The sequence below is a fragment of the Typha angustifolia genome, chromosome 1 (genome assembly GCF_048772165.1).
Source record: "Typha angustifolia cultivar Huaian chromosome 1, ASM4877216v1, whole genome shotgun sequence".
NCBI lineage: Eukaryota > Viridiplantae > Streptophyta > Magnoliopsida > Poales > Typhaceae > Typha > Typha angustifolia.
The window spans coordinates 4,882,190-4,908,061 of record NC_133239.1 but is presented as its reverse complement, the minus strand read 5'-3'; the positions used below and the strand labels follow the sequence as shown (position 1 = coordinate 4,908,061).

At 37.2% G+C, this 25,872-nt stretch overlaps 1 protein-coding gene and 1 pseudogene across 3 annotated transcripts; one reads left to right on the top strand and one right to left on the bottom strand.

The window, feature by feature from the left end:
• Nucleotides 1-848: 848 nt before the first annotated feature.
• LOC140763465 (uncharacterized) lies at nucleotides 849-7,958 on the bottom strand (annotated as a pseudogene).
• A 2,718-nt stretch (nucleotides 7,959-10,676) lies between these two features.
• On the top strand, nucleotides 10,677-25,663 carry LOC140761780 (ATP-dependent DNA helicase Q-like 5). Of its 3 annotated transcripts, XR_012104618.1 has the most exons (22): nucleotides 10,678-11,697; nucleotides 11,970-12,089; nucleotides 12,184-12,237; nucleotides 13,142-13,254; nucleotides 13,428-13,640; nucleotides 13,776-13,854; nucleotides 14,841-14,894; nucleotides 14,981-15,055; nucleotides 15,192-15,245; nucleotides 15,432-15,476; nucleotides 15,588-15,682; nucleotides 15,771-15,900; nucleotides 18,688-18,786; nucleotides 20,896-20,951; nucleotides 21,049-21,157; nucleotides 22,463-22,591; nucleotides 22,839-23,017; nucleotides 23,150-23,174; nucleotides 23,263-23,378; nucleotides 24,074-24,163; nucleotides 24,902-25,054; nucleotides 25,152-25,663. XR_012104618.1 is itself a non-coding variant. In XM_073099270.1 (21 exons), exons 1-20 carry the CDS (start codon nucleotides 10,720-10,722, stop codon nucleotides 24,159-24,161), a joined length of 2,811 nt encoding a protein of 936 aa, XP_072955371.1. In that variant the 5' UTR covers nucleotides 10,677-10,719; the 3' UTR covers nucleotides 24,162-24,163; nucleotides 25,152-25,663. The 3 variants fall into 3 exon arrangements, 2 of the variants coding, with proteins under 2 accessions (XP_072955371.1, XP_072955361.1); XM_073099270.1 differs by lacking the exon at nucleotides 24,902-25,054 and having other exon boundaries at nucleotides 10,677-11,697; XM_073099260.1 differs by having other exon boundaries at nucleotides 24,902-25,663.
• Nucleotides 25,664-25,872: the final 209 nt, after the last annotated feature.

Below are 25,872 nucleotides of genomic sequence, written 5' to 3'. Positions count from 1 at the left end.
TAAGTCTCAAATCTTAATTATCATCTCGCTATCATTCAAAAATTACAGAATAAAATATCACAATCACCTTTAAAAATCATTTAAAAATTTATAATTGCTCAAATAATGAGATAATTAATATCACAGAGGTATTAGGATAATTTGATGGCTCTATCTAAGACAGTCTAGTTTTTCATATTAGTTTAGATGACAATGGGACAAAGTGATACAAATAAATATTTAGGCATAACCATAGATCCTAACACCCTTGAGAAAGTTTTTAAATATCATGATTAAAATAAAAGGGAACTAAATTTTAATATAAAATGAGATATATTTTAATATTTAATGCAATGAAATCATTTTTAATTTCCTCAGCTATTGTTTAGGTAAATTTAACTCAGTGTTATCGAGATATTAAGAGCAAAATTTAACTCAGTGATATAGGGGTTTCTTGTCAAACCTAATGCTACGGCCATTTGATTCATTTGATAAGGGATATATCTATTCTTTTCTTTCAAGAATTAAACACATCTTCTATATAGTGAATAGCAATTAAAAGGTCATGATATTATCTAATATATCACCAAAAGATCCCATAAAAAGGAAAACAAATAATACTTTCCTTTTATCAGATCAAAAGTGTGCAATAAGAGATTGAGTACCAAAGAAAACCTTCACAAAAGCAACCAAGATGATCATTTTTCTATCTGCACAAAAATAAGACTTCACCTTATTCACTTAACATTATTTTGCTTATCCACCAATCAATAGGCCTTAACATCTAGAAAAGATAATTTTTCTCCACAAAAAAAAAAGAAAAAAGTCAACCACAAAAGCACATCAGAATGCAATCATTCCTTCCCTGATTTACGTCCTCACTCATAAGCATTCAATATCTTCCGAAGCATTTAATAGACTATTGATTCTGACATCATTATTCATAGGGAAATTGTTTACGTATACAAGAAACAAGAAGAAAAAGAAGAACCTATTAACCACCAGCAAAAAAAATAAGATTTCACCTCGTTAGTATGTAGAAAGCTCCACTAGTGTATTAACCGGATCAGTTCCCATGCATGCCGTCCTCCTGCATCAGAGCGACATTCTTGAATTAATCAACAGGTATCTGAAAGCTGCTACATTTGTAGCCATGATTCACAAAGCAATGGAGTAGGTCCTGTGATGCTTACCAAGAAAAATGCTTGAAGTTTTGTACCATTTTTGGCATTACAAGTAGCTGGAGTTCCTCTATCATTATCATCCGTTGTCATTCAAGTAGCTTCCAGATAGTTGGTGATGAACCGGCGGCTGGCCAAGGAGGTGTTCGTTGAGAAAAGACCGATGATGGCAGATCAACACACCATCAGGCTTGCATTTACCTCAGTTGTCTAAGAAATTGAATTTTTGATTAATGAAAAAGAGCATTGACGAACGTCAAATAGAAAAACTCAGTCAATCTCTCCTTCCTCTGCATCATTTACAGGAGAAGTGATTTGGCTCACCTTCTTCTTCTTCTTCTTCATTATCTTTTTTCAGGAAGAGTCCAAGTTGCTCCAAAGGTTTTTCTCCGTCGATCTTAAAACTCGCTGTGTGATCCTCAACACAGCTCGTTCTAAGAAATTCTAGATAGTCAATAAGAGAATCATTGAACTCCACAGTTTTCTCTATCTGCGTTGGCGGCCAATTATCGAACATCACAATGAGAAACATCTATACATCCCTAACAAGGAAAATAATGTCTTCTACTTGCCCTCTCCAAGGCCTCACGCGCTGCCTTCCTCTGGAGTTGTAGCTGCCGTTTAGCTTCAGCTTCCTCGGCAGCCTTAGCTTCAGCTATTAGCCGTGCTTTCTCTATTTCTTTTTTACATGTAAACAGAGACAATCTTAATAACACCAAGAAATAACATTAACATGGTAGGCATTGTGTCCTGACCTTCCTGCTGCCTTTCAAGTTCTTCCCGCTCATATTGCAGCTTTTCAGGGTCCCCTCTTGCACCCTGTAATCAACAATGACTGCGACAGTCAGATTAACCAGCAGAATAAACTGAAGAATGGAGAGAGACTGCTCGAAAGGTTTAAACTGGAAATATATATATATATATATATATATATGACCAACCATATTAATGGTCTTTTCATGAGCTTTAAGAATTGTATCGGCATAACGGCTCTTCAGTAATGCTGCTCGGACGAGCTGCTCTTGGGAGACCTGCCTCTCAGAATTAGCATTCTCCCCTAAAATGTTCATATGGAAATGATGAGATGGCCCATGCAAATTAGAAGTTCCAAGATCTCGACGTCTCAAAGAATTCTTTTCAGACATTCAAGCTTACCCTCTGCATGCACATTAGTCCCAACAGGTGCAGGTTTAGAATGGGTATCCTGTTCTGGAGAATCCAACTTGCCAAGAGGTACTGCATATCCAGAAAGCAAGTTACAGCCAAAGGAAATGCAAACAGATATCTAGACATCTATGAAAACATCCTTATAATAACAGGTAAGATAACAAAATACTGATACCAAGTACTTAAAATGACTTCTAACTCACTATTCGCAGCTACTGTAATAACATCCCTCTTCTCCTGGTTCAAAGCTAGCTCAGTTATTATGTTTTCCTGAAAAGAGGAACCATCAAATATTTGTAACCAAGAATTCAAAGAAATATTGGGAAGTAGATTTACACAGTTATAGATGAACGAGCAATAAACCAACATAGAGAAGGTGTTCCATTAACTGAATAAAATAAACAGGAAAACTAGAAGACAAAAGAGAGAATCCTGTGTATATATAATTTCCAACTCATAAATAAACGAAAATCTTATAAAGGGTGGTTACAGTACATACCTTTGAAGTTTTCATAGGGCTAGCAACTCTCTCATGTGATTCGCTTCCGGAAGAACTTCCAGAGTCTGAATCTGCATGAGTATTAACATTCAAAACTCATCGTCTACCAAATAACAAAATTTACAATAAAACACTTATCCTTGAGAAAAAAAAAAAAAGCAGTACTCTAGTTAACTGAGACAGAATATCAGGTGGGTAAGATGAGAAAGGTAATGTCCTAATAAGGTAGTAGTGTGCAAATATTGCAGTATTTTAAAAATGCATCAAGGAGTATTTTGTTGGATTGCAATAGTGACTCCAGCAGCAGTACATATACTGCTTCATACTAAAGGACGCGAGGGCAAACAATCAATAATTAGATAAAGAGAAAACAGGGAGAAGAGACCAAAGCAAGAAGCATTACAAAGTTACAACATAAAGCCACACATAACAATGGTCCGTGCAAATTAAAAGTTCCACGACCTTGACGTCTCAAAGAATTCTTTTCAGAAATTCAAGCTCACCCGCCGCATGCACATCAGTCCCAACAGGTGCAGGTTTAGAATGGGTATCCTGTTCTGGAGAATCCAACTTGCCAAGAGGTGCAGGTTTAGAATGGGTATCCTGTTCTGGAGAATCCAACTTGCCAAGAGGTGCAGGTTTAGAATGGGTATCCTGTTCTGGAGAGTCCAATTTGCGAAGAGGTACTGCATAATCCTAAAGCAAGTTACGCCCCAGAGGAAATACAAATAGATATCTAGACGTCTAGAAACATCCTTATAATAACAAGTAAGATAACAAAAACTGATAGCAAGTACTTAAAACGGCTTCTAACTCACTATTCGCAGCTACTGTAATAACGTCACTCTTCTCCTGGTTCAAAGCTAGCTGGGTTACTATGTTTTCCTGAAAAGAGGAACCATCAAATATTTGTAACCAAGAATTCAAAGAAATATTTGGAAGTAGATTTACAAAGTTATAGATGAACGAGCAATAGACCAACATAGAGAAGGTGTTCCATTAACCGAATAAAATAAACAGGAAAATTAGAAGGCAAAAGAAAGAATCTGGTGTCTATATAATTTCAAACTCGTAAATAAACAATACATACCTTTGAAGTTTTCACAGGGTCAGCGACACTCTCATGTGATTCGCTTCCAGAAGAACTTCCAGAGTCTGAATCTACATGAATATTAACATTCAAAACTCATCATCTTCCAAGTAACAAAATTTACAATAAAGCCATCATCCTTAAGAAAAAAAACTAGTACTCTTAGTAAACTGATGTTGTGCCAAATGCCCAAATGGGTGAAGGAAGCGGAAGCAAGACCTTCACTCCAAATACTCCAAATGGGAATAGAGAAAGGAAACCAATACAATGCTTGGGGAAAACTCCAAAGAGATGTTAATAGTGATAGAATAGCCTTAAGCAAGTTCTAATAACGGATTAAGTATCCTAATACAAGCAATCACCAACAATAGAAACAAAGGAGACAATAGAGGGAGAGAGAGACAAGATTTATATGGTTCGGCAATGTGCCTACGTCCACGGGCGGAACAATCTTCTTTACTATGCAAATCCCTCACTTACAAAAAGTTTAACAACTCAAATCACTCTCAATACAATGGTGGCTCAACCCTCATAAATGTTCTTCCAACTACCAAGCCCTAAAAACCCTCTTTAGTATTTATAGTCAGGTTTAGATTTGGAGATTTTCCACGTCGCGTTCAAACGCCCTCAATACAGCAAAACCAAATGAGCATTCGAACGCAGGAGAGGGTCATTCGAACGCCAGCAGAAACAGCTACTCTCGGGTTGGCTCGCGTTCGAACGCAGCTGGGCTGTTCGAACGCCTGCAGAAAAGTCTGCTCTCAGGTTGGCTCGCGTTCGAACGCGGCTGGGCCATTCGAACGCCTACATCACAGACTGCTCTCTGTCTGGAGCCCCCGTTCCGCCGTTCGAATGCCCCTAGGGACCGTTCAAACGCGCGGCACAGAAATGGTTATACATGCTAAAAATTTGCTGAAATTGAATTTGAGTCAATTTTTAACAACTGAGACAGAATATCAGGTGGGTAATATCAGAAATGTTATGTTCTAATAAGGTAGGAGTGTGCAAATATTGCAGTTTTTTTAAATGCATCAAGGAGTATTTTGTTGGATTCCAATTGTGACTCCAGGCAGCAGTAGATATACTTCTTCATACTAACAGAAGCGAGGGCAAACAATCAAAATTTGGATAAAGAGAAAACAGGGAGAAGAGACCAAAGCAAGCAAACTTACAACATAAAGCCACACATAACGATAAAAATAATAATAAGCATTCACTTGCACACATGCAAATGGATCATGCTAGTCCTGTTTCAGATAAATTATGTAATAAGATCAATAGCAAGATGAAGTTTCAGATGAAGATCAGACATGAAATAAACAACAAACGGATCATGCTAGTCCTGTATAAGACAACAAATTATGTAATAAGAAGAAAAATGAAGGAGATCAGAAAGATAAGATGGTACAAACCACGAGAAGAAGAGTCCGAATCACTACTGGAATAGCTTGAGCTGCTATTGTTGCCATTTCCGTGTTTTACATCTTTTTCTATGAAAACAGGAGAGTTTGGAATGAGAGGACTGTTGCCACAAATATCAACATTCTCCTCAGAAGGTTCATTGCCTGTATACGGATCTGTTGGAATGAGAGGACTGTTGCCACAAATATCGACATTCTCCTCAGATGGTTCATTGCCTGTATATGGATCAGTTGAAAACAAGATATAAACTTTCCCATTTTAATATGTCCAAATCTATCATTAAGACAAGCATATGAACTTCGCAGACTTCTGGAGGGATAGGTTGATGGATTTCTAAGGCCAGATACATTCATGACCTGCAGAAAGAAGAAAATCAGAGAAGCACCAGGAAGTGCAGATATCAAATTCCTAAACTCAAGAGATATAAGCATGCTCCAATTTCAAATTATTCAGCCTTGACCTGTTGACTCTTCTGCTTTTCTAACAAGTTCTTGTCCAAAAGCTTCTGTAACTCAAATAAGGTATCATCTCTGAGACGGAAAATGTCAATCTCTTTTCGTTGATCTTCCCGATTCTCAATTTCACTGCACTGCCAGAGTAAATTAACAACATCACGCGGTAAATCCCCTGACAAGGACATCAAACGGCTGTTCAAATTTTGTTTCTCCTCATTTGTCATCTTTTGGTTCACCTTCTCTGTCACAACAATGTTATGGTCCACAGGAGATTCAGCAGCCTCGGTTTCTCTTTTAAAATGTGGAACAGCAGCACATAGCTTCTTTTGAATGGGCTTCCATCTGGTTTCAAAGAGCTTTCTCATGGTATCTGCCATACCATGAACATTATTATGAGGTGGGTTGTATCTCATGGCATTGGCAAAAGTAAGCCTGACATCCGCAGCAAAGTCCCAAGGATTCTTATAAGCCCCAGAATCAATATTACTCTTGATTGTTCCAAGATCCATGGGATGCTTAATGACATCATAGTAATCTGGAATTTTGAGCTTCACCGCATCAACAGGTTCATTAAATATCCAAGCATGCTTGTGTGACATCAAACGCTCAAGTAGTGTCTCACATTGCTTCATCCACAGTGCTTCTGGGTTACTGACAGGAACGGGAGGTGCCTTGGCATTGTAAGACTCAAACCTGATCGTATCTCCACCCTTTACCCGGGAACCACTTGGCCCTGGAGCACCCTGTTTCTTCGGAGAGGCACTGGTTGGCGACGATGAAGCAGCACGACTGGCAGTATTTGGATGCCTTAATAGGATTATATTCAGAACCGACCGAGTCCGTACAAGATCTGACCTCAGCCTCATTGCCAATGTTTTCCTATCTGAAGAAGACATCTTGGATATATCAATAACTTTCTTAGGGATATTGAAATGGGAGTCGACACTCCCCGACCTATCAATCCTGTCCTTCCCACCCGTTGTCTCCATCTCGTGATGTCCTCCGAACTTCTCTATCAGCTGCTTTCTTTGGTCTACTCTGAAGGAACTGCGCTCATCAACCAAGCCAACATACACTCCAATCACAATATAATCGCAGAACGAGCTTGCCTTTTAAGTTCTCAAAACTCAAATTTCCATAAGGATCTTCTCTAAAGGTCCCTTTTTTCTTATATATCCTCCGTTTAAATTTCACAATTCTAAGTTAATGTGCCAAGACGCTGTTCTGCCTAGGCATTTTCGCGCAATGGTTCAATAAAATCGAAGATAATATTTACAAAATTTGCGGAAATTGTGACGTTTAATCCATGCGGAAAGAAAGAAAGAAAGAAAGAAAGAAAGATAGAAAGAAAGATGAGTTCAAAGCCTCCAAATCTTTCGCAAGACTCCCCTGACCCTTCCTCCCATCAAAGAACCAAAATCTCCAACCGTAATCATCCCCCTCAACCCGATCAAATCCCAAATTCACAATCTAAACGCAAACACCCTAAAATATGTAAGTAGAAAGAAACGAATCCTCTCTGCAGATCGTAAAGAACTCTTCGAGGCATCAAAAGAAACACACAGTTCCACAAGATTAGCTCAAGAAAGTTCAAAAACAAGGACACCAGAGAATCCCATCGAGACCTTATCTAGGACCGGAGAAGATCCGCCTCCAGACTAAAGATCAAATTAAAATCAAAATGATTCGCTTCTCTTTATCTTCGCGCCATTCGAATCACGAGCACGAGACCTCTGAGGAGCCAAAAAGGAAAGAAGCCAGTAGTCGCCACTCCGCTATTTATAGACCGCGACGATCTGCTTTAGTTAAGTGATAGGTCGATCGTGGCCGTTCGTTTTATTGGATCGGACTGATGATCCGATACCGATTTGGATCTCTTTCCGATGGATGTCATAGTAGAATCGGACGGCTGGGGTTTGTTTAGCATCCGATGACGTGTACGATATAACTTGGCCCGCAAAAAGTTACATCTGAGTAATAATTGATGTGTAATAACCGACAACTGTTGTAGAGTTGGTAGATATATTGTTCTCATGAGTTCAACTCTGACCCCAAAAAATATTATAAAGAAATTATTTGGTAGTTGGTGGTTGGTGATTTGGTGGCATGGCTCGATTCGATTAATGGTTCAGCAGTATGGTTAGCTTAAAATAACAACTTGGCAACGCAACGATTTGGAGCAGGTCTCGACAGCATTTGATTCGAAGCAATTGTTCGGCAACGCATATGGCTTGAAGCGTAGACTAGACAGCTAAAAACTCGATGGGGCTTAAAGTACCTCTATATTTAGAGAGAGTTGGCCTTTTGTCCGGCCCATATCTAACCTTCGGGCTCATGAATGATTAAAAAAAAAATTAAGGTGTAATTGAGTCAACCTCAAATAGTATTAGTTTCGAGCTTAAGTCAAAAGATCAAACTTAAATTAATTAATTTTTATTTCTAAGCCTATTTCGAGTTTGAGTTGAACTCAGATTTATGAGGAGCCGCTTGATAAGTAAATTCAAGTCCATTTTCAAAGCAATACTAATCAACCTCCCTCGAACCAAGCTTAAAAAATTGATCATACTTAAAGTCTGAGCAACATTATGATGGCCTATTATATGATTCAGACTAAAGCACTTGGATCTGACAAAGATCAGGCATTGCTTCAGATGCTGATGGTATATCACCAATTTATCAGAAGACTGAGGAAAATTGTCAATAATCACAGAGAAATTGATCCATGATCCAAGTTGCTCTTCAGATGCTGCTTTGGATATCGGAAGACATAGTTCTACAAGCAAATCAGCACTGCAAATTTACTAGGATGTTTAAAGATAATGAAATAAATAAATTTTCAAACTGATCATTTTAAGCAACGAAGCACGGCACGGCATATGCAGTAAGAGAAGGAGAGAAAAAGGTAACGAATACTCATCTTCACATTTGCGGTCGTCATCGCCATCGCTTGCTGCTCGCCGATCGCTGACCGCCACTCGCCATCGTCGCTTCGTCGATCTCCCTTCTCTCAAGCTAGGGCACCAACAAAGTGACAGCGGATAGTGAACGGCGATCGGCGACGAGTAGCTCGATAACAGAGAGCAGCAAAGTTATTAGGAAGGATACTGGGTGGCACCCCTCATGTCTTGTGCCAATACGTCACCGGCATGGCCCACAGCATTATCTATTAATATGGGAGTCAATACCTCATCTGTGATGAGGGATCAAGTGCTCTCTAGATAGCAATCAGGTTGTCTGTACCACTCAACCAATGGAAACAAAACTAGGCGCACTAAAAGTTGATTTACATTACTAATTCTCATTGATCCACTTGATAGAAGAAAATGACAGAAGAAAGAAAAGTGAATGCACTACTCCTTTATGAAAAAGTAACTAAGCCAAGGATACTATGAAGCACCCAAAGTTACAGATAGGTACACAAAAGTCAAAACCCTTCCCTACAAGAAACTAATTCTTGGCCTGCAAGAAAAATTAGAAATCAAAATGACCCATGTTGTGATCATTGGCATTGTTGTCCCCTTCATAACACTCTATCATCTCGCTGAATTTGCCTGTCTTGCATATGCTCTGAGTACATTTTCAAGGAAGACAGGATAATGATGATGCGAGTTCATTAGCTTCTATGAGAAATACTCCATGGTTAGCTCCAAAAGGTTGACATTTATGAGAAAAATTCAGAAAAAGGTAAAACACAAATTCTGGAACAAAATTTTAAAGCCTGGGAGTTTAGTTTGTGGGTGATATGATGATTGAAACATATCAAATGATAATATGCATATTCCATTTAAGAATGGAAGATGAGAAAAGCAGCAGTTCATAGAGAGAAAAATGTCTACGATGAAGCTTTCCCAGTGAGATCATTCAGATTTTTTCCTTCAGTGTTCTCATGTCAGCTTCCCCAGAGAGATTAAGAGATCAGTATTTGAACATCTCATGTAATCCCTCCTCCTACAACTATATATACACGCTGGTTCATCAAGAATACACAAGAAAAACACTTCAAATTGTTGATTCATTGCCAGAGATGGCTTAGGATCAATAGTTCATTATCTAATGGATCTTTTCATTCTAATACTCTATCTGAGAGTTATTAGTATTTATCAAATCTGTTCCTATCTAATGGAACACTATTGGATCAAACGACAAAGACATTGTTGAGAAAGAGATGGCTTTTTTTGAATGAAATGACACATTTGATTCATGTAACAGAAGAAAGATTTGGATATCAGTGTTTGGATATTTGTGTTTGCACTGCAAGCTTAAATCTGAAATTCAAAATAATAATTATAGCTAAAAAAGAAAAAAGAAAAGATCAATAGGAGGGGGGAGAGTGGAACTCGTAGATCACCGGTCCGTTAAAAGCATGCTGTTGACCAACGATGTTGTACCATACCTAAAAACGTACGTGTCCACTCTCAAATCTCCTCCCTTAGCGGGTCTTGGTTTGACAAATGGGTGCCTTTGTTAGGCCAAGGTGAGGGGAGGAGGGCAGGCCTAGCCCTTCCCCCTACGCGTGTCACCGTCGGCGTTTATTTTGCTATCCCTAACTGTGATTATGATATTTTATACATATATTTACTAAATTATATGGCTCGATTTATAAATAATAAAAATATAGGATGTAAACCACAATATCATTAAAATGTAAGGTGTTATATATATATAAAAAAATATAAAATATTAATAATATTATATTTGAATTGAACTCGATATCGAGTCGACTTAGCCTGAGTCGAGCCGATCTGGACCTAATAGTTTAAACTTTTTCAGTGGCAATCATGTAAAAATTCCAAATAGAAAACAGCGCGAATTAAAAAAGTCGTCTTCCAATAGCATTCAGCTCCAATGGCGGGAAATATACAGCTTCTTAGAAACTGCTCTCAAAACTCTCTCTCACCCTCCCCAATTTTACGTTCCCCCTCTCCAATGGATTCCGATTCAGACTCCGACGCCTCCCACATCTCCTCCACTCCTCCGCGACAACCCAACCCCCCTCCTCCTACTCCACCACCACGACCACCGCCACCTCCTCCTCCTCCTCCTCTCAAATCTAGGGTTAGGGTTTCCTCCCTTCCCAAACCCAAACGCAAACCCAAACCCAAACCCAAACTCAAACCCAAATCAAGTCCTAACCTTTCCTCCCTCGATCCATCGTCCTTACCCTCTTCCTCTCTGCCTAATCCCCACGCCTTCTCCATCAAAATCTCCCGCCCCTCCGATCCCAACGGCACCTCCACGTCCACGTCCACCTCTACCTCCTCTTTCTCCCGCCTCGTCAAATCTCGGAGGCCCTCCTTTGATCCTTCAGAGTTCGAGAATTGCAAGGATGCAGGACCCTGCAAAGATAATTATGTGGAGGGTGGAGTTATTCCAACAGATACTACGGATAAGGTGGGTGAGGCCGTCGGAGTTCATGCCAGGCTAAAAAAGATACACCCTAATTCCGTTGGTTTAGACGTGCCCGAATTGAAGCAAATTAAGCGGGCAAAGTGCCGCAACGAGGGTAATTTTGTTCGGTTAAATATTAATGGGTATGGGCGGAGATATGGCTATAAGAATGGGAAGAGGAAGAGTTCCATGTCTTCGCGAGCTTGGAGGCGCAGATCGGTGGCACAGAGGTCTAGAGCAGAGACAGGGACTTGCGGTAATGAGGAAGATGATTTGATTTTGGAGGCACAGTGGGAGCAGAACAAGAAGGTGAATTGCAGCAGTAAGTTGGTGGAGGAGGCTGTCGTGGCATCTCAGAAGGACCCATCAGAGCAGAATCTGACGAATCTGCTGAAGCTGACTCATGGGTATGATTCGTTTCGTGAGGGACAGATGGATGCAATTAAGAGAGTGATCGGTGGGGAGTCGATGATGCTGGTGCTGCCCACTGGTGCTGGAAAGTCGTTGTGCTATCAGGTAGTTTTAACTTGATTTAGTCCTTGATGGGGGTACCATTTAAATCTGTTAGTTATATATTTGGCATATTGTTGATATCGAGCTTAACTGAATGCATGACATTGTCTACGGTCTCTGCTGTGGTGTGTGACTATGGATAGGTGCTGCTAAAATAACTAATGGAGCATAAAAATGTGATCTTTGATACTCTTTCTGTCTTACACAAAATCTGATAGGGGAATAGATTTCTTTCTTTTGAGAAGTTTAGTTTATGACTATTGAGGTTTCATCAGCTGCCTGCTCTGATCCTACCTGGGGTGACATTGGTTGTGAGTCCTTTATTGGCCTTGATGGTCGATCAACTAAAGAAACTACCTCCAATTATACCAGGTGGTCTTCTTTCTAGCAATCAGGTAACTAATTAAGTCCTCTTCCTCTCTCATGAGAATTCAAAAGCTTGATAGCAATTGTGATGTTACACCCTTTAATCTCATGTTCTTATTTCAGACAAGTGAAGAGTCCTGCGAAACCTTGCATAGGCTTCATGCAGGAGAAATCAAGGTGCGATTATCTTCGTATTCCTCTGTTTGAGGTTATATAAAGTGGTACTATGTAAGGAAAATATCTAGGAGAATTTGTTGACAGAAAATTTGTTATGTTCTTAAAGCACCTAGTGATTCACTTTTTTAAGTTATAACCAAACCACAAGTTCTTGAGAGAAGATTTATCTTCTCTGTGAGTAATGGAGAATACAACCAATTTACAGAAATCTAATAACATTACCTTTCGGAATCATATGCTACTTGTTGCTGTGATGCCGAACAAGCAGTTGTACCTGTAGTTGGTTATTTTTTGGACAGATATTCTGATTTGACTCCTAGCATCTTGTAAAAGATGGTCTAGTTTAAATTATACTTGCTGTCCTGTACTACTGCTTATGAAACCCCAACTCATTGTTCTTGCTTAGCTATTATGACCACAGAAGATTCAGTTAGAGTTTATCTCTCTGCTCTTTGTTTAGTTTTGTTTATTGCAACCTTTCCTATCCTAATTATGAATTCAGCATAGATCAATATGTTCACAGCATTCTCATAGGTAAGTTTCAAGGGCACTGGCGGATGCTCTTTACTTGGTGACACTTCAGACAAGTTTTACCTTCTGTAAATAAGAGAGAACATATAGCAAAAAGCAACAACAGAGCCGTATGCCCCAATTTTCTGGATTAGCTAACATGTGGTGCTTTTTGTTATAATCACCCAAAATTGTATGGATTATGGAAATATACTGTCTTAACTCGTATGTTCATCTATCACCATAAGCCAGCTGGCTTGATAAATGCACTTATAATACATTGATACATATATGTTCTTCAATCTTTGCTCATGTTATGGCCTGCATGTCAGGCAAGTGAAGTTGATGGATAGCTAGCCCTGAAGCATTTAATGACTTACCTCTTATGGATTAGGTGCTTTTTGTTTCCCCAGAGAGATTTCTAAATGCAGATTTTCTATCAGTATTTGATGATGCCCTGTCTATTTCACTTGTGGTGATTGATGAAGCTCATTGCATTTCTGAATGGTGAGTGACTTGCACGCATTCCTGGACTTAATCATCACAAGGCCCATTTATTTTGCTTCTTAGTTTACATAACATTCTTTGCTATGTTCATATTGTCAGTTGCATGTTCCTTGTTTTTATTTGAATTCAGTTTGTATTGAATAAGCTAGTGCATAATTTGAGCTCATTCATAGGTCACATAACTTCAGACCTTCATATTTGAGGCTGAGAGCATCATTACTTCGAAGAAGGTTGAATATTCAATGTGTCCTTGCAATGACTGCGACTGCAACAGCTCAAACACTGCAAGACATCATGAATGCTTTAGAAATACCACCAACTAATCTTATCCGGACATGCCAAATAAGGGAAAACCTACAACTCTCTATAAGCTTGAGCAATAATAGGCAAGTAATTTACTGCTGTTAGTTTTGTGACTTTGTCACAAAACAGAACTCAATCCCAACCTGGCTTTGCCCACTAACTGGCAGTAGTGCCTGTCTTTGGGTCACGTTTCATGACAGCTTACCTGAACATTGCAGATTGAAGGATTTATTGTTGCTGTTGAAGTCTTCTCCTTTTGTTAGTATGCGAAGCATTATTGTTTATTGTAAGTTTCAGGTTAGTCTTCTTTAATTTTGTTTGAAGATAATTGCATTAATTTGTGCATCTAATGACTGAGCTTTTGTTTGAAAGACTTTGATGCTTCTATTGGAATTAATGCCGAAAAGGTGGTTAATACTTAGTACATAGTGTAGTGACTAAGTGACTCCGTTGCAGGATGAACTTGTGATCCCACTCTTATTTCTAGTTGCTTGACTTCCCTCTAAATGTCTAATTGTTTGCGACCATATTCATACATAATTGGCGAAATAGATAAATGAATTTTGTAAAATGATTTATCATCTATAATTTAAGTTATGACAGAATTCTACATTGCTTAAAATGTTTTGATTAGTTATCGAATGTGGAAGTATGCTTAATTCAGTATTTTCACTCTAGCGTCTAGACCAGACCTACACTTTGATGCAGTTATCCAAATATGTGATATCTAAAGCAGTAATTTATATTACTGTCTTCAGTAGCAAAATGATGTACTTAATAAAGGAAAAGGGTAAAACCAGACACTAGAAAATGTCATGGGGTTAGTAAACTGCTTTGACATGTAGTGACCGATATGTGTTCACGAGAAGGTATACTCAATATGAATAGTTCTTGCGAACTCATCAATTATTCTAAAAGCTTAAATTGTTAGAGAACAATAATTTTTTTAAAAAATCTTTTTACATTCTATCTCTCCTGGGCTTGAGACATATTTGATAAGTTTAAGAAGTTAAATTGACTTAGATGGGTAAAGGTTTTTTATTTAGTTGACAAGGTAGGCCTAGTGTGGGAGTTTTGAATTCAGTACCTCCTCCTTCGGTATCATGATAACTCACTAATTACTCTAAACGAGAACAATAGATTTTATATTTTACATTTTAACAAATCTTATAAAATTTCCTGTTTGTGATTGTTGTATATCCTGTATTCATGTATCACTAGTGATTCATGCTCAGCACTGACCTTCTCGGGAAGGCATAAGTTTGTATCTTTTTTCTTGGCAGGCTGAAACTGATATGGTCAGCAAATATCTATGTGATAATAATATTCCTGCCAAGGTCAGAACTGCTTTTCCACTTGATAGAATATAAAAGTACTTGATTTACTTTCTTTCAAAATTTCTCAGTTGCTTATTGCTCTTCAGGGTTACCATAGTGGCATTCCTTCAAAAAGTAGGAGTGCTATACAGGAGCTTTTCTGCTCGAACAAAATAAGAGTGGTAATAAATGATTATTTTGAATGTTATATACTTATAATGCCTTTGAATTAGTTATTATGTTATTCTGGTTTGCTGAAACACTTGTAGCCATTCATGAGCGAACAATTTGTGAATTAACTTACTGTCGTGATGGCAGGTTGTAGCGACTGTGGCATTTGGCATGGGTCTTGATAAGGGTGATGTTGAAGGGGTAAGATAACTCCATATTATAGTATTTTCAGACTTGAAACCTGTTTCTCTTTCTAACAAGAAGAATTATTCAAGGTGCTCTATGTTTTCTGTAATTTATAGTAGTTATTCAAGAACCGAGCACAGAATGATGTGATATTATATTATTATTTTCTTGCTACTGACATATGACTTTTAACTTGTAAAGGTAATTCATTATAGCTTGCCGGAAAGCTTGGAAGAGTATGTTCAGGTGGCAATTAGAGTTTTACAGATCTGATAAGACTTGCAAGACTCCAATTTTTTTTTTGTTCCTTTCTCAAATATCTAAGTTTCTCAAGCATATAAGCAATGGACCTTCTAGGAAACTGGACGTGCTGGAAGGGATGGTAGGATATCTTATTGCCACCTCCTCCTCGATACAAAAACTTATTACAAGATTCGCAGCCTCTTATACAGGTAATTGCTTTGCTATTTCACATATTTCTTTTATGTTAAAACTTATAAGTTATAAGATCTATAACTTATTGGAGTAATAATTTTTCAGTGATGGTGTTGATGAACATGTCATAAGCAAATTTCTTTGCCAAGTTTTCTCCAATGATGTCCATTTAACTGGGGAAGTTTGCTCCTTGATTAAAGAATCTGCAGCTCGGAAGTTTGATTTAAAAGAAGAGGTTCTTTTTTGGCTTTATATGTTCTTCTTCATGTTAGTTTTGTTATTCCCCTTTTTTTCTTCTTTAATTTCTTTGCTCTTTTGTTACATTTTCTTTTACTTTATTATGTGAATCTTGTACATTTGAATTATGAAGGCTCTTAGAAAGCATTTCAAGCTTTGTATACTAAAATAAGGTTATTTTTAGTCAGAGACATTAGATACATCTTTCTTTTTTGTTTCTATATGCATATAGCTACAAGCTTGCAATGATATTTGATACATGTACTTTAATCATTTGAATAAGGGTTGATCCATTTAGGTTCATAACTGAATGCTTTGAGTCAAATCTTGTGAGTCCCAGTCCCCAATGTTGGATGACTGTGTTCATCTATTTTAGAACAATTTTGTGAGTCCTCAATTGAATATTTTGGAGCAGACTGGAACAGAGAACTGTGCCAGCCAGAAGGGAAAGAAGGGTCTTAGGGGCTGCAACCTGGGATTAGAATTACCAGCTCAGCTATGATTAAACCAGACCTGTTTGGTAGGATTTAGATGTGGGAATAAGTTATCGGTTCGAGAAATTTGATGATACCAGGAGGTAGGGATGAATGGGTACTGGTTAGAATGATACAAGTATACAACTTTTCCAAGAGGCCATAAGTTCTAGTCATAGAAACTCCCTTCTCAGATTGTCTGTAGGCAGGATTCAGGAGCATCATGGAGCTGGACGCCCTTCTGTTAGGGCTCCTGAACAGAGTAAAATATCTATTTCTGTCCAATGTGCGCACGCCCAGCTATCAAGCTGTTAGTTGTCGCCATCTGATAGATTGGACTCTGTGTTTGAGAATTGCTATCATGAACCTTAAAACGTACTCGAATTTATTGTTCTTTGTTTTCTCTCTTGTTGTCCTTTCACGTTTGTCTTTGACTTGTTGAGAAGAGAGGTTCCAGGGAAGAAAGCAATGGTTGAGGGAAACTCCACCAGGCATGTAAAAGTTATTGTTACAAAGAAGAATCACACTAATTATTTGGGTTGGCTATATGAATCCTTTCCTTCCACTCAGCTCTTATCTACAAATGAGAGTCCAGTAAAAGAAACTTTTTTCAAGCAACAATTGAGGAGAAAGTTGGCGATGGAAAATGGTAGGGAAATCTGGAAAAGCTAGCAGAATGGGGATGATTAGCTTTTTCCCTTCCATTGAGAATGTCAGGTGCTTTGGACCGTAGTTTCTAGTTTCGGTCGATCCCAATCCATACTGAAACCAGGTTGGCTGGTTTCGGCCTTGCAGCAGGCAGCTGTCAGTTGCTGCTGACAGCAGCAGCCAGTAGCTAGAGAGAGAGAGGGAGAGAGGAAGAGAGAATGAGGGAGAGAGAGAGGGAAAGATAAAAAAAAAGAGGGTGAGGGAGAGAGAGAGGGAAAGATAAAAAGAAAGAGAGTGAGAGAGAATAGATACTTCAGACTAACAGTTAGAGAGATAGAAAAGAAGAAAGGGAGGAAGAGATATTTTTACTTTTTAGTCTTTATATGTGAGTAATTATTATTTCTTATTTTCTTATAATATTTTCTAAATTTTTAGAAATTTCTTAACATTTTTAAGTAATATTTAGAATTTTATTTAATTAAAATAGTCTGATCCGATACAGGGCCGATACGGCCAATACTTATCGTTTTTTCAGACGGCTGATCCCGATCCCAATACCGACTTTCGGAACCTTGCTTCGGACGAAGTTGCTAATTGAGTGAATATTTGAATAAGAAAGAAAGCTAGTCCTTTCTATAACATGACTTTCTAATTTCTACAAAGATTGATAAGTATGTGCGTCTATGATAAATCACAAATCGTACCTTTCATTCCTTTGAATTTGAAAATTTCCACACATGTTTCCAATAATATTTGCTATTTTCCTCCTTGATCTAAATTATTGAGAATTTCTATATCTGATGGATGGTTTTTTTAGGAGTTTTTTTTTCTCTCCTTCCTGCTAAGATGGAGAGTTGGAGACACTTGATTATTTAGAAGCAATAATTAGTTATCAGAAAATGAACCACATGCCTATGCAAATGCGAAGTGTTCATTAGAAGAAACAGAAACCTAAATATTCATCTATGTATCTAGCATATCATAACCTCATTTTTAAAGATATCCCATATTTGCTTTATCCATTTATGTTGTAGTCTATGCTTTATATGCTTTAGGATGCCATTGCCCTTTGATGTCACACTAAGTTCTATGCCACTGTTGCGGCAGTAATATTAGTGTTGTAAACTTCAGGAGGTTAAAACTCAGCTGTACTGCAGACTGGTTTTAGAAAAACTCAGCTGAGCGTGCATGATATTTGGCAACCATAATTTGACTAAAGTTTTTTACTCATAGATGAACATTGAATTAAGAAATTCATATCTTGTTTTTCATATTCCTTCTAATTGAGTCCATCTCTTTAGCCTGTTCATTTCCTGTTCACTTCCTTCTAGTCCAACTTCCTACCTTTGTCAACTATATTGTAATTTCATTAGTTCTTGATTTTACCATGTTTACTGACATAAATTGCATGTAATCTGAATGAAATCAAGTCTAATAGTTCTTTCCTATTATTCATGGAGTTTGTTCTCTTTGTACTTATGAGAATATTGTGTTTGCTATATTTGGGCCTTTTTGTTCTAGTGTTCTTGAAGTATTAAACGTGAGTTTCTATTCTTTTGATGATTTGACAGTTCGAGGATGTTCTTGTGATTCTTTGTTTCTTCTTAGAGGCACCAGATTTAATTTCTTCTTTTAATCTTATGAAGATTCTTTGCTGATTGAAGGTACTCTTAACAGTCCTGACACTGCTGGAAATAGGTGATCAGCAATATCTACGCTTACTTCCGCAGCTCAGTGTCACATGTACATTATATTTTCACAAGGTTCTCAGAAAACTTGTGGATTTGCCTCTTTATTTAAACACTGGTGCTTTATTGATAGATGCAATCTACATATTATGCATGAAATATGAATATCATTTCTTTTAGTCCTTCACTGCTACTGGCTATTGTGGTAATTTCACCAAGGTGGTTACACTTGAATTTGAATGTCTCATCTTAGAAATTGTTGGACGCAACTTGCTTCATGTCTTTACTCTATGTTTAACTTAGACCATATGCACCATATTTCGGAACTTTGCAGGAGTGTTGTGATCATCACCAGATTTATTAACAAAATTGCACCAATCTTTCAACAAGAGATAACTCCGGAGAAATAACAAAATTGCCTACATCTCTCTGTGCCTCCTGAGAATTATCTTGCATAGCCTTCTGCCAACATGATAGGAACCCTGGCCATCATGATGCTGATTTTGCAGCATATATGAGAGAGCAATAGGTGTGCTTGCCACGATAACTAACCTAGATGAAGCTAAGGGCATGCTTTGCCTGAGCTTTCAATATTCTGCAGCATATTACATTCTGTAAACCAATAACCTTAGAGATAGATGGACTTAAGTTGTTAGTTTTGGGTTTGGTCCAGGCTAGACTCTACTGCAACTCAATAGTCAATAACTTAAACATGTATAAATTTCAAAGCAACAGGCACACATGGCGTCAGTGAAGAATGATTAACAGAGGGAGTACCATAGCACCATTTTCCTTTGTGTCCAGGGAACCTCTGGCACTAAATATCCTGCATGAGACGTGTAGTGCCACCAACACCTGAACTTTGGTTAGCCATTCACTTCCTAGCATCTCCTTTTGGCCAAAGATCTCAATAGTCTGCTATATTAGTGCTGGCTACCCACAGTTTTCACATCATGTCTCTGACAAACTTGTTTTGCTTTGCTGTTTGCTTTCCTGTCATGCAATCTGTCAGTTGTGAGGCCATATTCATGGACGAGATATCATGAAAGAAACCCAAATAGACATGCAGATCAGGAACAAAATAATTTAGGGGTATTCAGTTGAGTATGCATAACTGGAATGCTTTCACTTGATACCATAATCATGTTTTCATTTGAATATCAAGACAGCCTAAGAATTTGTCAGCACTGCACAAGACTTAACATTGTGCATAATATTATGGTATGAGGGTCAATAAATTGTTTCTAGATTTTGTGCTCTTCTAGAGACGTCAGTAGCATATGAATTTAGACTCCTAGATGCAACAGTGACATAAGAGAATTGGATTATAGGCTAGTTAGGCTCACTTGGCAGTTGGCACATTCTGTATCTTTCTTGTATCGTACTAACAACATTGAAAACATGGAGACTATGAACTCCAATGATAAGTATGCTCTTCCCTGTTGACATTAGTCAGAAGTTACAGGAAAACATATTTACTTTTTCTTCTTGGAGCACTGGTAACTTGTTCCATATAACAATGGTGTACAATGCCAGATGGTCAGAATCATTTTCATTTTGATTATGCTGCTTAATGTTATTTCTTTGTATATAATTCGTCACCAATTCAGATTTTTCTGCCTGTTCTCAACGTTGGCCGCACGCTTTTTGCACATGATACATGCGGTCCTTATTTTTCATATCTCGCCTTTATGTTTGTTCTTGTGCACTTTTTTCTTCTTCCAGTTAGAAATTTCGTTTTTTATATTTATTCAACCTTAAGTGCACCTCAGAAACAGGGATATAGTGTGTTTTATCTAGCTACATGACTCTTTTATAGTATATGGCATATTGATTTTGCTGAACTTATTCTGCATGCAGTTTCCAGCCCTATAATTTCCATCATGCCTGACTGAAGTCTCATTAAATTCAAAGTGAACATTACTTTTGTGAACTACGAATATGACCTGCTGTTGGCCATTTATGAAGATGCCCACTTCAGTGAAATTATTTAGATTCTAATTCAATTGGCTGTTACTAATTTATTCTATTTGATCATTCTACATGGAGTATTAGGATTGATTAAGTCCATGGAGATAATCATTACAAGAGGCTAACCTCCTTTTGTTACAGATTAAATAACCATGACATTATTTATACGAACTGTTTTCTTGTTGTTGATTTCATTGAATCCACTGTTTGCAGACCACGCCTGCATTGCTTTCTGAGAAGGATATATTAGTTGCTGTGATTCTGAAGAAGTATGTCTTATATCTATCTACTTTCTAGGTGGCACTTTTCTGTATAAGATGTACTTCTTTTTTGTGAATTTCTAATTTCTGCGATGCTGTACGGCAGTTGCAGGCCAGACACAAAGGAAGGGCATTACATGTTTGATATACCAACAGTTGCAAATCACCTGAGAATAACAACTATTGAAGTGTTAAATCAGCTGTACAACCTAAAGGTTTGCCCAGATATTAACCTAATTAAATAAGTTTGGTATATTTCTGAAGATCTGTTTGGATGCTCTTGGACTTTTTAAGCATATCTAGAAATTATCTCGAATCATTCATCTAGAGACTCTAAAACGAGTCTTCAGTTAATCTTTTCAATTGATGATATACATATTCATGGACAGAATGGTTGTCCAATATGTTGATCTTCTAATATTTTTTTTTTTAATTAAGGCATTTACATTGGTGCTGCAAGCAGGTACATGTCTAGTTTGAGTTAGAGAAAAATATAGCTTTTTTGCATAGTTCCTTCTCTTTGAATAAGATAAAAAAATTTAAAGAATTCAAAGGCCCACTGGACTCAAATAGTTGTCTAGAAGTTTCTTGTTAAGATGAATCTTCATGTTGTGTATTATGATGGTAGTGGTACTGTGATTTTCTTGTCAAAATGGGGAATTCCTTTAAATGGGAAACAATAACCTGGAAGCCAATTCTTCAGTTACTTTGATAGAGCTCTGTATGGTGAGATACTGAGATCTTCTACTTTATGTTGAAAATCTGATGGATCACTAGCTGTAGTACACAAGTATTGGATAAAGCGAATCCTACGTGACAGATTGAAAAGCTAGCTGTTCTATATGATGGGGAAATTATTTTGCTGGAGTATATAATCAAGTAATTGGTCACATAACTCCTGTTAGTAAAAGTTTGCTTTCATGTTACCTGTTTTAGATTAGTTTCTTCTTAATGATTTTAGGTTGGACTTCAGCTTGAGTCTTATGTCATGTGTTCTCAGTCCTTTCTTTCTGATCTAGGGTAATTCTCTCACTTCAGGACTGTTCTACTAAATTTCGATTTTGTTTTTGAGGAATTAATTTTTTGGTTCTTTGGGAAATTTTACTTGATCTCCCCTTTGTCATCTTAAGTTGAGTACTACAATGTTAGAGGTCAAGCGCATCCAGTTTTCTTAGAGGGAGACGAGAGAAGGAAAAAAAAAGTGTCTAGCTATATGTTTTGGTGAGGAAATAATGGAAGAAAAATTTAGTCACAAGATTTTGTTATGAAGTTTATCAAACTATTCTATACATCTGTCATTAAATTTTTAATGGTTTGAAAAGAAAATTGATTTGAATGTGCTGATATCTTGATATCTAATATTCATCTTGTTGGATCTCTAAATATTAATCATGTGTATTGGACTTTACCAGTCCCAAGCGATCATGTATATTAGATTTTTTTTCTTGGTTGGATTTATTGATATCACTGAAAATACTTACTACTAATTTATTTTTAAAAATCTTTCTTTGCAAACTCAGTCTTTAGGAGAAATAACATATGAAGTGAAAGATCCAGCCTACTGTTTCGTGATTATGAAGAAGCCAGATGACTTTTGTGCTCTTTCGGTTCATCTTACAAAGTGGTTGTCTGGAGTTGAAACATCCAAGGTGATTCACAATTTCCTATAAGTTCATCTTTGAATGCTCTAAATGAATCAGAGCCTGTTTGAAGATACTTTCTTTGCCTAATATCTTTTCTATTCAAATTTCATCTACAAGCTACTAACTAGTATTTTGTACTTAGAACCTCTAGAGAGGTTCAAAGAAGAGGTATTGATTGTCTTTCTTATTCGAAGGAGTACTTGAATTACAATCCAGTTTGTATACTCAAATATATGAGTTCTTAAATGAGTAGGTTCAAAAATTAGCTGCAATGTTCAATCTTGCAAGCTTTGCTGCGAAAGACTGCAAAAGAATTGGTGGGTGCTCTGGTTCATTGCACACGCCCTGCATCCAGAGAAAGATAATGGACTACTTTTGCAAGAAGCATGAGAGCTTGGATGATGATTTCCCAACTAAAATTGAAAGAAGCAGGTTATAATTTCTGTTTAATGTGATGTCTCCTTAAGAATATCAGATGTGACTAGAATAATATTTCTGAGTTTCTGCATTGTTAAGTTTATATGGATCACTTGACACTTACATCATTATCTTTCAAATTTTCAGCCCATTCTTGCATGCAGATATAAAGGTAACTCATCATTACCTCTTGTATTGTTAAACTATACTTGATATATTTTAACTATAAGGAGTGCCCCTTTTTTTTTTTTTTGCACTAGGTGTTTCTGCAGAGTAATTCATCTTTAAAGTTCACTCCAAGAGCTGTCGCACGGATTATGTATGGCATCTCTAGCCCAGCTTTTCCCTCTGCAACTTGGTGTAGAAGTCATTTCTGGTATGTTATATGTTATATTTCTGTCCTATTGCGACTATTGGCTACTACATTATAATTTTCACATTCATGTTAGCATCACAAAACATACCTTAAAAAATGTTATAGGGTTATTCCAGTTGAATGCATGGTTTGAAGATTTGGTTTTGGTTTCACCTGTTAAAAAATGAAACATTTCAGTCAGTTTCAGTCGGTCATGGTTCTAATTTGATTATATCGGTTTCAGAATTCTTTTGATAAATAGTCTTCTTTATCTTATTTTTCAATGCATCACGTAAGATCTAATAGCATTTAAGCAATGAAATTGATATTGAGTTAGGTACAAATTGGATTTAAATCAAATCCAGCTTTGAATCCAAAACATACTTCAAAGAAAATGTTATAGGGTTGTTTCAGTTGAATGTCAACTTCTGGGGTTTTGGATTGGATAGGACAGAAACGTGAAACGTTTCGGCAAAACGTCTCAGTTTCAGATGGAATTTCAGGTCATGGTTTATTCATTAGCTGAATCCATATGGTTGGCACTTGATAAAGTTTCATATTGCTTGAACTCTTGAAGCACTCTCTCTCTGTCTCTATATCTCCTCACCCTCACTTCTTTCGGGATCTCTTACAAGAAAATTCAGTAGTATACTGTTAAAAAGAATCTGGCTTTCCTTCCAGCCAAAGTAACTAAGCTGCTTAAGACTGTTTGACAGGGGGCGTTATGTGGGGATTGATTTTTCTACTATCATGGAAGCTGCAAAAGTTGAGCTTATGAACTTCATTCAAAAGGGCGGAGAATGAGTGTAAGTACTCTTTTGCTAGCACAATCACTACTCAAACATTATCCAGCTTTCTGTTATAAATCTTGTACCTGCAATAATTGTCATTTTTGTCATAAGCTTATGTTTTTAAGAATTAAGTGTAGCATTCTTCTCATCTTACGTGATTCTTTGACACATTAACAAGCAATTGTCCTAGGTCTGGCAGCTCAAGCTTATGCTGCATTAGACTATTCCATCTCAAATGGTGATATGTCACTCCATTGCTTTCTTTATCCTGGTGGAACATTAACTGATTCACAATATCCATACCAGCTCCTGCATGGCTACACCTTGCCAATCCCAATATTGTCTTCTAAGTTCCAGTGTTCGGTGATAATCTCCTGTCATAAAATTCCTTTGTAACTCTTCACTGAATACAACTGTTCAGGATCTATCATTGTGGGCCTAAGACCATTGTATAATTTTTTCTCAAAGTTGCATAGGGATCCCTTGTTTAAGGCATCACCTCCACTTATCTTTTCAGCTCTAACAAACTAAACTAACTCTTCGCTGGCTGGTTATCTGTTATTTCGTAAATGAATTTCAAGTAGCGAGATTATCAGTTCCTTGGAAGTCCCTAAGTCGGTGGTAATATAGTAAATAGTGCAATGGTATGAATAACAGTTAAGCTTGATGCTTACATCAGTTTCAGCAAAATGGAAAGATAATGAAGTTGAACAAGCATGAACCTAAGACTGTTATAGTTGATGTCAACTCCAGGTTCAGTAGAGTGGAGACATACACTGAAATTGGATGGAAGGATGAGGAACCATCCTGGTTGTCGACAAGTCTTACAAAATGAAGTAAATTCTGCAGAGGATGCTGCCACATGATGTTCTAAATTGAAAGTCAATCAGCTACGAGTTTGATGAAGTAGATCTGCATTGTCTAATTGATAGATGAATCTTACTACATTATTTTTTTCATCATCCTCCAAGATAAATTTGTAATTTACATGGTTAAATTGCAGCATCATCTTTGAGGCAATGCAAGATCATTTGTCTGCCAGGCTACTAACCTCTTCGGCAAACATGTTCGACGTGGGAAAAAAACAAATGTCTGATGAGAAGAAGCATGTAGGTTATCGTACACAAAGTATGATGCTGTATAATTATTCGAGCATGGCGTTGGTCTTTATATTTTACCTCAAGCTGGTTCTTTGTCTGAATAAAAGTGAAATGAAGCAATAGTTGACATACAATTTTTGACTTCCGGGAGCACTAAGGCTGCATTTGGAATCTGATGCTTATTCCCATTCAGGGTACGTCCTGATCTCCACTGAGTCTAATTCTTCATAAACAAAAAATGTCTTGATATTTATATATATTTCTTAATCGAGTGCAAATATATATATCTGTTGAGTTGTATATTTTGTCTTGTAAATAATATATTTCCACGCTGTAGTGCTTTTAGTTGATCATTGTAAGTCTTAGTACTAAGTTTGGTTTCACGGCCTCTGCGGGATGCATACGATATTATTTGGTGAGACCTCTGTGATGCATTATATTTTATTTGATGTAGTTCCTTGTTGAGTGACTTAAATTACTGGCAGCTTAATTACGTCTCGAGCTATGTGAGGGTTTATAAAGGAATAAAACATTGTTTTCTATCAGCTTAAACTTATTAATAATTGGTGAGTTAGTGTTAATATATGTTTAGTTGTTAGAAAATGGAGATCAACCCATGATTAA